Source organism: Trachurus japonicus, chromosome 19 (genome assembly GCF_045865225.1).
Source record: "Trachurus japonicus isolate A0001 chromosome 19, Traja_1.0".
Classification (NCBI taxonomy): domain Eukaryota; kingdom Metazoa; phylum Chordata; class Actinopteri; order Carangiformes; family Carangidae; genus Trachurus; species Trachurus japonicus.
Genome location: NC_140925.1, coordinates 9,033,959 through 9,047,525, shown reverse-complemented (window position 1 = coordinate 9,047,525; position 13,567 = coordinate 9,033,959). Strand labels below are relative to the sequence as shown.

The 13,567-nt window shown below is 43.7% G+C and overlaps 1 protein-coding gene across 2 annotated transcripts in view; it reads right to left on the bottom strand.

Annotated features, from left to right (window-relative positions):
* Positions 1–13,567, bottom strand: part of dock1 (dedicator of cytokinesis 1) — a 181,537-nt gene that overhangs the window by 30,056 nt on the left and 137,914 nt on the right. For both annotated transcript variants that reach the window (XM_085760739.1, XM_085760740.1), the window contains exons 30-37: positions 13,198–13,276; positions 12,004–12,104; positions 6,303–6,361; positions 5,569–5,717; positions 4,281–4,366; positions 3,736–3,892; positions 3,053–3,093; positions 2,599–2,689 (exon numbers count right to left, since the gene is read on the bottom strand). In XM_085760739.1, coding sequence (XP_085616865.1) covers positions 2,599–2,689; positions 3,053–3,093; positions 3,736–3,892; positions 4,281–4,366; positions 5,569–5,717; positions 6,303–6,361; positions 12,004–12,104; positions 13,198–13,276 — 763 coding nt within the window. The remainder of the gene's footprint in view (positions 1–2,598; positions 2,690–3,052; positions 3,094–3,735; positions 3,893–4,280; positions 4,367–5,568; positions 5,718–6,302; positions 6,362–12,003; positions 12,105–13,197; positions 13,277–13,567) is intronic.

The window sequence follows — 13,567 nt, the reverse complement described above, 5'->3', positions numbered from 1 at the left end:
AGTTAGCATTGGGGTCAACGCTGTGCAATACAATACAGAGCAGAAGGGGAAACAGGTGACAAGAAATCGATCACTGAGTTATAGCCAATGCAAATGGGCGAGACTGATGAGTAATTCTTTTTACAGCAGATGAGAACTTGAGACTCGTGGATGAAACAGCCGTCAATACATATTGAATGCTACAGACAGAGCATTGATGTTATTCATAGCTGACACTTGCTGCTATACTGTTAGCTGCCTATCTGAGAGATTTCACACTATTCCACCAGTGCTTACGTATGTTACACCACTGGAAAACCACTTAAAGAGGAACTATGCAGAATTTCCACCTTAACTATGCTACATTTTTACCTTAATTAAACAGCTTTGGAGTAATTGTGATGGATAAATAAATGACTTGAGAATGGAGGCTCTCTGCCTTTCATCTAGTGTCTCTTGGCCGAAAACCTCCAACCCGGTGTCCCACCTCTCTAGTCTGCCGCATCATGACACAAACGCATTGCGTAACCCGTAATCTCTAGTTTATGACAGATAAGACTACACAAATATACACATCGGAACGCGTATATGATATATAACGTTATCCACCGCTCCATGGATTGACTTCTCGCTGGCTTCGTTGAAAACAAACGCACATGGCCAGGAGGAGGGTTAGCAAAACACCGGACTTGCATAGTTCCCCTTTAAGCTTCCGGGAACACTAAACATCAGACACATCCGACTCATGCAAGTAATCTAAGTTACGAATTCTGCTTGATTTTGTGCACAGTGTCAGACAAGGAAGAATGATGTAAAACAAACAAACAAACGAAACAAAGCAAGAGTGCAGGGGCAGCCTTTTGTGCTGACTGTGCACTCCATCATACCTTTTCCTTTCTACCCTAGCATGAAGGATAATGAGGTTTCTGAGAGGCTGCAGAAGCCTGGCTTATGGGGGTAGATGGACAAATCTGATTGGCCGGTGTGTCGAGGAGGCATAATCCTATGCATCCTGCCAGGACCGACTCATTAGCAGTCGGGTTTAATTGGGATTCTGTGGTGTTGGGAGTAACCTGAGGAAGTTAAGATCTCTGAGAAAAATCTGACCAAGTTTCATCTGAGGGCTTTAGAATAGAAAAGCCAGGACATTTGCATATCCTGCGCTGGAGATGGGTTTAAAAAAAAAGAAAAAAAAGTAATAGCTCTGCACATTGTTGCTGCGTATTAACGAGGGGTGTTGGGACGCTTTGGATTAGGGTATTGATTTTGTTACAGCTGGGCTGCGGCATTTATATGGTAAAAGGATCTTATTTTTATTCATGGATGGCCAGTGACCCTGCATCGACAAAAACTCGCGAGCCGATACATCTCTGACAATACACACAGTGATGTAAATTCATCAGCTGTTATTATACTGCACCAGGTGCTCTGCTTAATACAACAGGAGCCAGTTTCTATCTGTAAGTGGTGTTGGATGCAGAACAATGGATCTATCATCTACCTGTCATCCTGTTTACACTTGGCCTGTGTGTGTGGACACAAAAGGAGGACAAAGATTACCTAGAAGAGCTTATTGCCAAAAGAAAGGGTTCGTCCGAACTCCGGTGGAACAAAATTTACCAATTTCCACTTATGAGCTCTTCTCTAAAAGGTGTGCTGTGATGGCGAATGCCGCGGCTGCTGCGAGATGATCGGAATTAAAATAATAATAATAACAGAAACAAGTCCTGCAAAGCGCTTGCTGTGACTGTTCGGCGAGGAAAATTGAAGTCAGTCACAGCCTGCTCTCCGCTGCCGGGACCTGTGCAAAGGCTGAAACACGCAGCTATTTATGCGAATACCGGCGAGATATCGGGTGCAACCATTGTGGTTAAAGAGGAAGAGAGGAACAACTACAAATTCAACCTACGCCAAACACTGACTAGGAATAGACACGGCACTCTTTTGTGCCAGAGTCTGGAATATTTTTGGCGAGAGACGGAAACTGTTGAGGCTGAGAGCAGGTCTACATTTACAAGAGGGTGAAACCTGAAGAGAAATGCTTCATGATAGCTTATAAATATTTATGTATCTAATTTAAGGTATCGTTGTGCTATGAGTGGTTGAAACTTTCCCCCCTGTTTTTTTTTTTTCTTTTTTTTACACATTACACCCCGAGGGGCCTTGAACCATGTGATTTACGGTCGAGGATTCTTCTTTTCCAGCTGACAAAGAGGACAGTTAAGTCAAAGCACCTTTATCTGGAGGCACCTCGGATAGCTGCATCTGCTTTTTTCCTTCTGCTTTGAAAAATCTCTTCACTATTTCCAGGAAAAGATCAGATACTGGCCCCTGATTTTGCGCCGACTACCCCAAGGTGAAAAAGACGCTGCTCAGCAAATCAGTCCTCTTGGTAACCATCTCATGCCGCGGTGGGATTAAGGCGATGCCGACCTATCGCTCCGAGCCCTGTACACATTCAAATTCAAACAACTTGTGCAACACCCGAGGTTAAATGTCATCTGTTTGACAATAGCTGGAGTGGCTTTGGGTTCAGTGATCTATGCTGTTTGAGGGATTTTGTTTTTTTGGGAGAGCGTGCTTGCATGTTTATTTGTTGTTGGTATTGTGTCTGTGTACCTTGAGCAATTTGGCGTGCAGCAGCAGAGTGTAGGCAGCCTCGGTGTAGTTGTCGCACTCTTTGTGGAGGTCACACAGCTTGTACAGGTACCTGGGCGGGAAACAGCAGTGATTTCTGGGTCATTTCTGGGTCGGGCTTCTCACACTTAACAACAGACAGAAAGTTAACTCGCCTGGACTGATGCGTCCTGACAACCTTTTTTTTTTTTTTTTTAGCTCACGTAACACTTGACAGACAGATGGAAAAAACTCTTGACTGGTGAGATTGTGAAAATGGAAAAACGTATTCCAGCACACTCTTTTTTTTTTTTTGCTGGATCTCTTGGGGGTGTGCAGCGGGGCGAGCTAAAATGTACAATATCCGTCTTCTGACAGGTAAAAAAATTAGCTCAGTTCTTCTTATGTACTGTATGTAAAGCACCTGACACAAGAATGACACGGGGTTGGTTCTTACCTGATGTACATTTCTTCTCTGTCTATCTCCTTGTAAAAGTTCTGCAGGATGGGAACAAGAAAAGACATTAAAAACATGTTTAAAGAGTTCATAGATTTCCATAGACAATAACACAATACTGTCTGCAAAGGTTCAGTGTGTCATGCTTGAAATGTATGACTAGAAATTGCCGGCTTACAGATTGTTATCATGTGTTTTAAACAATATTTCAGCTGTGTGACAAAACTGTGGACAAACGACAAGAGTGCTGGTTTTTCAGCGGGTAAACATAACGATAGGCTGTCACACTGCTCTCCTGACAACTTCTATTTTACACAACATGACTCGGCGCTGGGAGAACATGACTCAGGTAAATGTTGAATATAGGGCACAGGGCTGTGGCTGTTTCTTTTCTGTTTTTTTCCCCCAGCGGCAGCAGTCACGTGGAACAGAACTGACATTTTGGGTTGCTCCCTGGTGAAATGTCACTTCACAGAGGTGCGGTGTTTTCAGGTGAGCTCCTGCGATAACATCTTAACGCATTATGACACATGGAGGCGGCTGTTATTGTTTCTGTCTGGGCGTAATTGCATGTCATTGTGGTCGCTTCATTGAAAACTATAGCTTTGTGCTGATGATATATACACATGTCAAGTGCTTTCTACATGTCGTTTCCGTGTTCACTCAGAACAGGAGCATCTTACGAGCACGTTGACGGTGCAGCTCATGCGGTTCTCCTTGTTCTCGTCGTGCATGATGGTCCTGTAGTCCAGCAGCCTCTCCAGCAGACGAACCACCAGGGTGACGAAGTTCTCGCCCGTCTTGGCCAAGTACTTGTGCTTCCTGCAGTGTTCCAGTAAACTGGTGTGTGTGTGTGTTTGTGTTGGAGTGGTGGTGGTGTGGTGATGTTTTGTGTGTGACATGCGGTTGTGAGTATGAAGGGAAAGAAGCCAGGGGCAGAGAGGAAAACAAATGTGAAGCATGTATAAGAGGTTTTTCAACTGTTTAAAATGTCAAACTTTCTCCTCTGAGGATTTGTGGATTTCTTTTTTTTTCTTTTTTTTTCCATCCCTGCCCATGAAAGCAGAGTTTGCATCCTCATGTACTGAGAGCAAATACCACAAACTGCAATGAGAAGTCGTGTGATCATCAGCATACTGTGATTATTTTGAGGAGTGCTATGTTGCAATTAGCATTATCTAACTTGTGAGGAGCTCGGGCGTAATCCTGCCCATTAATCAGCACTTACATTTTCTGAAAGAGAACTTTGTACTGCTCGTCTCCGCGGCCCCCCTCCACCTCGTGATCCAGCTTGGTGATGATCTCGTTCTCAAACTGCAATTAGACAGAGCAGGCGTAAATAATCAGTGTAGCTAATTTTTCAATTCATTAACGCCATCTCCCTGTCTCACTCCTGCTCGCTCTCTGCATCAAGGCTCGGCTGAGGGGATCTGTGTGCTTCCACTTTTATCATCGCGCTCTCGCGGCCCAGCTGGCTGCGAGCTGGTGTTTTCTGTTCATCATTAAAGCTCTTCTTTATCTCGGGAAATTTGCTTGGATTACTGAACATGGCTACATCATGAGACACATCTTTCCCCCTCCCTCCCCTCTTACTTTTTTTGCCCTGTTGTTGCTGTAGCTTCTGGGAGTGATGCGCGCCCATGTTAGCAGGCGATCACTGTGTAAAAAAACCCTGCTTTTATTGCCCCATAACACCGACTTTTTCGTGTGCAGGGCAGAAAATTCGAACAAGAACTGAGAGTGTGGTTGAGAAAGAAAAGATATAACTGCTGCTCTCTGTTAAACCGAGGGTTTACAACACACACTTAGAAAGGGAGAGACCCAGTAAAGGGGAGTATTACTGGCTTACAGCACAAAAAGAGGTCAGGCCACAGGGAAATTCATCACTTTTCACTAAAAGGAAAGAATAAGAAAGTGGCAGTCACCTCCAATGAGCCAGATCCTGACTGACACACTGACTTAATTAGTGGCGCTTCCTCCCCCCTCCCGCCTGCAAACTGACTGCACTACTGAAGATGACGATCTGAAAGGGATGCAGCTTTAACTACCACTGTCTTCAGAGGACTATTAGGGGACAGTGGAAGTCACTGTATTGCTGTATAATTTGATACTACTACAATAAGCATCACATACTTTGGGGGCCCACATGAATGTCACAAAGCTGGAGAGCGCCTGAGACGTCTTATGGCGGAACAGCTGTAGCCAAACGGATTTCCTCATGCAGAAAGGCTTAATTTTGCTCCGTAACGAGGCATAACATTAAGTTCCACTTTACCGTAGCTGTTGATAATCACAGCACAACAAAATGAGATTTGCAGAATTAGCTCGTGGCTATGAAACTTTTTTTTTCCACACATGGGCTATCCCTCTGCACTGTTGACTCCCAAACCAACACCCACTGCTTTTCATAAAGTCATTTTTTTCTCCCTCCCGTTATTCCTTAGAAACAACTCTAATTTTCTATCCTGTGTCGTCGTGGCGCCACAGTTATTTCCCCCCCGTTTCTGAACACGCACCCGCTGGAAGCTGCATGTGAAGTGGAACTCGCACTGCATCATGTCGAAGAAGATGGGGATGGTGGCCTTTCGCAGCTCGATCTCAGGGACCAGCGTCATCTCCAGGATGGGACCCACCATCTCTGGGATGAATTTGATCTTGTGGGGCCCTTGGAGGAGGGAAAAGAAAAATACATATACATATAAATGCAGAGTTATACTACACAGCTCATTTGCAGACTTCAGTTTGGGTGAAATAAGTTAATCCTAACAGGGCATGAATAATCCTCACTGGTTTTAAAGTAGCTGTTTGCAGCGAGTGCAACAGAAATCCGGCTCTCCGTGTTTATTAAGTCTCCTCTCGTCAGATTTTTCCGTAACAATCATGCGGTAAATAACTTTAAACCAAACAACCTCATGAAAAAAAAGCCAGCAAGGGGCTCATTAAAACCCAGTGAATGAGTCAATCTAATCTGGTGGAAAGCTCTAATTAAGGGATCAGATGGTGTAGGTTACAGTGAGAGGACTGTAAAGGAGGCACAGGTGCCCAAATCTAACGCCCCGATCCCTGTACTACAATCCCACTCCACTGAGGCTTGACTGCTCCTGAGTCTCTCTCTCTCATCACACAACATAAAGCTAATTAACACATGATTGTCTATATTTAGCTGCTAGCTTGACTTAGCTGGCAGATAATCACAAACACAAATTGAGAAAGTGAAAATATTGACAAAGGAGACAAAAGGAGAAATTACCGAGATTGTACCACATGTCCCTGATTTCGAAGCCAATCTGTCTCCTCATGTCCTGGTACCTGAAACACAAAAACACAGACAACGGTTAAAATAAAGCAGCTTAAGTTAAAACCGTGGCTTGGATTCAATGGTAAACTCAGTATACTACTCTATACCAACACAAAACAGTGATTGCTGACAACAGATAAAGCCGTATGCATGAGGCCTGGAAGTCCTGATGTTGAACAAACATGGCTTTGTTGTGTTTTGGCTCTGCCGCAGACACCAGAAACAAAGTCAATGTCAGAGAAATGAGAGGAACAAAGAGAAAGTGAGTGAATCCAAAAAACTAATAGGAAAAAAAAAGACAGCTGCTGTAGCCTTTCTGAGCGCTGCTCTGCTCTGATAGAGGTCCAAACTCAAGATCATATATAACATATATCATTTCCTTTCCCTGTAAATGGTGGAAAACAGTTCCTGTGTCTGAGGTAACGCTAATTCAATGACAATGAGAATATGCTAGTAAGAGGTTAGTTTGTTGTATTTTTTTGGAAAGAAAATGCACATAGATGTGTTTTTTTTTCCCACTGATGCAAGTTCACAACACATTGTGCACACATGCAGCCAGCAGGCTGTCAGCTACAGCCTATATCTTCTCATCTCTTTGTGGACTTGAACACAGAGAAGACAAAAGGACAGTTGACATGCAGCAAAGTGTTTGATCAGACAGTCTTTGTTGGTACTAGCTCTCTGAGGTCAGCTTGACGTGTTAGGAGCTCTTACATGAAACAAAGATTTTCAAAAGAGGCTGAAACTCTTTTGTAAATGAAGGCGTATAAGCTGCATTGGTCCAAGCTCTGCCACGTCTCGGTCATGAACCGATCTCCGTGGCAGCTTGGGACCTGTCTCTCTCTACACGCCACGCCACACTGTCCCCCCGGTCACGCAGAGGACAAACAGCGAAGTGGAAAGGACAGAGAGGGAGAGACAGGCAGTGAATGATGGAGAGGCTAACAGGAGTGGATGGAAAATAGTGGGCAAAGAGGCAGAGAGCGAGTTTCTGTAAAAAGCGATCGCATGAAACAAAACTAATGGCTTCAGTTCTCTTGAAACAGACGAATAAGAAAAGAGAGCGAGTTTCAAGCCTGGAGCTGTTTTAAGATCAAGAATACAGTGGACACAACGAAGACAGCGATCCCCGGGGAGCTATTTCATTCAGACCGCCTTCACACTCTCACCACCGGCCTGGTATGGCACACTTTAGCTGCACCATTGCCTGCTGAGAAGTAATCAGATGTATTTTCACTGGTGGTTCACCGAGGGGAATAACTGCACTGAACCGCAATATTGTGGCTCTGTTGTAGAGCAAAGCAAAAATAAGGCTGCGCGCATACACACTGGACAAATCTCATAAATATCCCTCTGTTTTATATTGTGTTTAAGCTTTAATCAAGTCTGTTTATTTAGCTGCCGACGCCACACAACCTTGTGCAAAAACTGTGAACTGGCAAATGTGAACCGCCTCTATTGCTGCTGTTCTGAGGCATGCTGCTTCTTGAAAATGAATTATAGCAAATTTGTGAAAATGTCTAGTTATAGTAGCACAATTTGGTAAATCCAAAGCGTGCTTCAGGAACACAATGCTCCTTTTTCATTGTAATAAATATTAAAGGCTTTGCAGTATGTTAGCTCTATTTTAAAGCTCCCATATTTTCCATTTTTATGCTGTTTTATTTTAAGTAAGTACCACAAACTATCTCAAATGACGTGTAAATATAGCAGCTTTTCACAGAAACTAAAGTGTACAAGGCTGGATGGTGGGTGCAGGTGGGCGGGGCTTGGGGCATTGTGTTGTCACAAAGTTACAGAAGTCCTGACAACTCATTTTACAGCACTATTTCTGGACACGGGCCGTGTGCAGTTTTCTGTGGACTGAGCACTTTTGATACTTTCACATTATAAATATAGAAACTAGACCTATTTTATAATTACAAAAAAAAAAGACCTGGAAACTTCACTCGCTGCAATGTGGGGCACAGTCATCAGCACAATAAGGGTCCTCATACATGCAGTTTTGCAAACTGTTCTTTTGAAATTAAATGTGGTGTCAGAGTCATCAATCATGTTCTCCTCTCTGGAGCCTCACGCCCTCTCCCCAGATGGTGGCGCTGCAGGTAACTGTGCCCTTTGCCAACGCCAAGAATCAGGCTGGGCTGATAGCAGACTATCACACTGGGTGACTAATGGAGGCAGGGTGACACCTCTGTCTCCTCTTCATGGCAAGCTGGTGACATGGCACCTTGTATGACATTGTAGAAGAGGGATGAGAGTGAGAGGCCACAGTCTGACACCTACACTGACCTCTAATTAATATCCTGTCCCCCCTTTACTTTCACATGTTAGGACATTTGAGAGCGTCCTATAACCCTGATGGAATTCTGAATCTGAATCGATTGCTTTGCCAATACTGTACAAAGACACGCTGATGTATTTTGTCAGGGATGAGAGGTGAATTGAAAGAATCCCGACCAGAGACGCTGCGTCACCTCTTTGCAGCCCGGCCAGGTCAAAACACTTTACCATATTTAGCTGTCAGAGGGAGGAGTGTTGCAAAGCCCAAGGATTGATCTTTAGGCGGTGTATTGGCAAGATGATAAAATATAAATAGATGCCTGCCTCTACAAATTACTGTAAAGCTGTATGCAAAAAAAAAAGAGAAGGGGTAATGCATTATGTATTACATCTTCTACTGTTCTGGCCTGTCACCCACACTTTAATATACAACTATGTATTTAGTCCTGCACACATCTGTGTGTGTGATTATGCTCATAGGATGTAAGTGCTCCAGTTGAGGCTCGTGGGTTTGTGTCTCCACTCGTGGGCAGACGCAGCGAGCGTCACATCCTCATCTGAGCTGAGACAGATACAGGATGTTGGCCTGTGACAGTCCTATAGGCAGCGACAGGCAGCGATGACTGCTGGCTGTCAGGACGTACAACCGCGTACCTGTCAGCTGAGAGGTGGAAAGCCCTCGTCGAGGTTAACTAAGAATAACGCGTATACAGAGGGACAGCAGCGAGCCGGGGGTGGGGGGGTCTGGGATGGCGTGTGCTGTGTAATGATACCGGGTCACACAGGGCAAAGAGCGAGATTGAGAGGCAAAAGGAGGAGATGGATGTGGAGGCATGAGGTGATGGAAACAGGGAAAAAAACAGAGGCACAGTGGTAGATACAGCAAGAGAGAAAAGAAAACACACACACACACACATGCACACACACGTACACACACGAGTGATTGACAGGTAGTGGCCTGAAAGAACAGATGAGATGTGATCAAAGCCAAAAGCGAAAGAAGTGTGAGATATTCACAAAACCTGACAATATGACACTCCCTCTCTTCATCACTCATACTGTACGTGCGTACCATGACAATGACATCGCTGCATGCTCATTTCCAAGCTGTGGATGTGGATGTGGATGTGAGGCTGCATTTCTACAGCCTCAGTCTCTATGTAGCACCTCTGCATGTGTTTTTTTTTTCCAACTTTAATCCTATTTTTAGGATTTTGTTGATGATAACATGATGAAAACATGGGAGTGTCACGGTTTGGTCGAATTATCTAAACTGCTAAAAATGAACAGCTGACTTGTCATAACCCTTTATTGCATAAAACAAAAAATTCAACCAGATTTAAGTCGAAGAAAGAAAAGTGGTTGTTTGTTTAAAGGGCATTTCCAGTCGTAATCAATGTTTACCTCAGATATCAGGTCATCTATGATCAGTTCATTTCATACCATCCATACTCCCAACCGCAGCGTGTGGACGTTTATATTCGTCTTTGTTCAAGAATCTATCGTTTTTTCAATGTTCATTAATGGGCTCCGGACTAATTTTAAAATTGTTCTGTGGTCGCAAGTAATGTCCTTTTGACCATCATTTACATTTTTTAATTTGCTTTACAATTAAATTAAATCAAAATTCGACACGGTAGGTCCGAATTTAGATTTAATTTAATTGTAAAGCGAATTTTAAAATTTAAATGATGGTCAAAAGGACGTTACTTGCGACCACAGAACAAAAACGAATATAAACGTCCACACGCTGCAGTTGGGAGTATGGATGGTATGAAATGAACTGATCATAGGTGAATGAGGTAAACATTGATTATAGCTGGAAATGCCCTTTAAAATGTTACACTGAGCTGCTTATGTTTCTTTATCCATCTGCATTTTCCAGTATTCCCAGATCTAAGTATTTAACTTGTTGCGTGCAGTGTTGTTCTAAATGATGTGAATGACATGAAAAACTTTTAAATTAAGAGGCAGATTGTGATAAATTGGAACTGTCCTTTCACACACACACACACACACACACACACACACACCCTTACAGGCCACGCGGTACATATCTATGAAGACGTATTACTGTGTCATCAGTGTCCTGGTTGATTAAGTGTGAGAAGGAAATGAGGATCCCACAGACGCCGCCAGTAATAGAGCAGAACTTCAACAACCAGCTCAGAGGGAGACGTGGGTGACGCAGGAGAGGAGCCGACGCAAAAGCCGCTAAAGAGCCGCACACACACACACACACACCTCTGATTTCACCCCCTCTGTTCTCTGCTCCCGAGCAAGGCACAATAATTGGTATTGCAGGCAGGACTGACAGTTCATGCGCCAGCACACAGGGAAAAGGGGGATGCACAGAGGGAGAGGAGGTGAGAGGTAGGTGGAGAGAGACGGAGAAGGAGAGTGGGTGGCTGGGTGGAGGTAGAAAGACTGGGTGAAAGACAAACTGACAAAGCCCTGTATGTACAGTATATGATCTGATTCTCTGGGAAGCGACCTGGTTGTATTTGCTATGCTATACACGTGGGAATGTTAACTAAACAGTCTAGAAATAGGAAGGCGGCGATCAGCCTTTTCCTGGACTCACAACAGGAATGGCGGTTCTTGTGTTTGTCAATCAAACAGCTGTTTTCCTTCAGGGAGGGCTGACAGGTGGAAGAAAGAGGCGGAGGACGCATTGTTTACTGTGTTTGGCTGTTTGTGTAGGAGTTTATAAGGGCTGATAATAAAGCACTGACCAATGAGAGGTCTCCCTGTCAAAACACGGAGGTGAAAAAAAAAGCTCCTCCGATGAAGATGTGAGCCAATATGATGCGAGTGTGCCCAGAAAGCATTTACACATTTGGCTGCATTACCAGGCTGTATGAGAAATACTAATGCAGATGAATGGCTCTTTGTAGTTACAGGCAGTGGATGGACGGGAAATGAAACCGCTCTTTGAACTCGCTGCTGAAATGAGGATGAGGTTTCAGAGGCAATAAATATCCAAACGTTGTGGATTGAAAACTTCATCTTCATCTTTTTTTTTTTATCTGCCGGGGGGAGAGTATGGGAAGAGGGAGATGCTTTCAGGAAAAAAACCAAAAGACCCGTGTCTTAATTCCAAGAGGGGATTTCCAACATTGTGTGATACCCAAGATTTGAGTGCAAGATGTGCTCTCCATAACCCCCCGGAGTTAGTGTGAGGCTGTTCTGCTTTGTTCAGAAGGGCGAAAAACTAGTGCAGCCTCCATTGGACCCATGCGGAGTTGGGTATCCCTGAGCTTCCATGTCATGAATTATATAAAACTCACTCATGCTGGGAAGGGAGCTGGGGCTGTCTGGGTGTGTGATGAGGCTGTCCTGTGGACTGAGAGAGCGAGCTCGTACTCACTTGTGGAAGATCTTGGCTCGTTTGTCACTGGAGAAGTTCTCCAGCTGCAAAGACTCCTGGGTAAGGAAGGCCACAGCCAGGTGGAAGTAGTTGTTCCACAGCTGACAGGGGACAAAGACAAAGAGACAGATATGAAGTGCGTGGAGGAGGGGGAAACTCACACTCCACGACAATATCATTCAATACAACACCTCTCTTCTGAGGGAAAGAATTACAGTGTCATTAAATCAAAGGGTTCAGATGAGATGGCCACACACACACATGCACACACACATACACTTGTGTGGCGGGGAGCTGTCCCAACGCAGGGAGAGGTTGTTGATTTAGGCCAGTTGCCTCCAGAGCGCACTCTCAATCAAACATGACAGTAGCTAAAATCAGAGCTACTGTGCTGTAAGCCTGTAGCAAGCTGCTCCAACCTCCATAGCTCCATGCATGCATACATTATGAAATAAGTCTCTTTGTGATGTGTTTTCAAAGAGTACAATATAAAGAATATATTATAGCACACAACTCCTTATGAGAATCCCCATAAGCCAGAGCACGGGGCTGTTAAAGCTACGACAGTAAAATGGCTGCATGGGACTTTATGGATGTATCCAGATAAATGATCTTTACACCGCGGTGCTGTAGTTTGAAATGAGGAAAAGAAAAACCCAACAGCTTTTATTCACACACCATAAAGAGAGTATAAGTCACACTAAAACACAATAATACTATCTATAAAGGCTCTAAAAGCTCAGAGCAGTTTAGCTGTTGACAACATTAACATTTTTTCCACATGTCAGACATTTGGAAGGAATAAAAAAAGGTAGGAAAAAAGTGCCTCTCTCTCTCTACGGGGGTAGGGGGTCAGTTTAAAAATATTCAGAAATGCACATCAAATTGCCAACCATTACAGAGTAACTGATGTTCCCGCTCCGCAATTTTAATGTCTACTGCTTTCACCCATCTTTTTTTTTCTTTTCTTCCTCCACTCAAAAAGGGTTCAACAATGCTGCATCTGGAACACTAAAAACAGCCCCAATGTAAAAACTACATGAAGTGCTTTCTTTAAAAAAACAAAAAAACAACTGACATCTTTTCTAAAACTACTTAAAATGGTAACCCAGTGCTACCTTGAGTAAAAGAACATTGTCTTTGGGGGGAGAGGGGAGGAGGGGTTGGTGAGACTTTCATTGATTCAGGTCTTACCTGTAGCTCAAAGTTGGTTTGATCCAGAAATTTCTTGTTCAGCACGACAGCGTACTGATTAATGGCCCGCAGGAACACTCTGGAAAGACAAGAGGAAAAATGTTTGGATCTAGTCTTTTTTTTTTTTTTTTTTACTGATGAAAGAAACATTTCTCCTCCTTAACATAAAAGGTATTTACACTCTATAAGTTCCACCTCCGCACCCCCGCCACAGTGGAACCACTTTGCTTAAAGTATTCATATTCAAAACACCGCTGCACACAACATTTTATATTTCATCTCAGAACAAAATCCAACGTGTTGTTGCTGTACAAAGAGTCAGTTAAAGTTTAGTTTTTTTCCAAGTCTTGTTTTTTTAATATTCATTTTA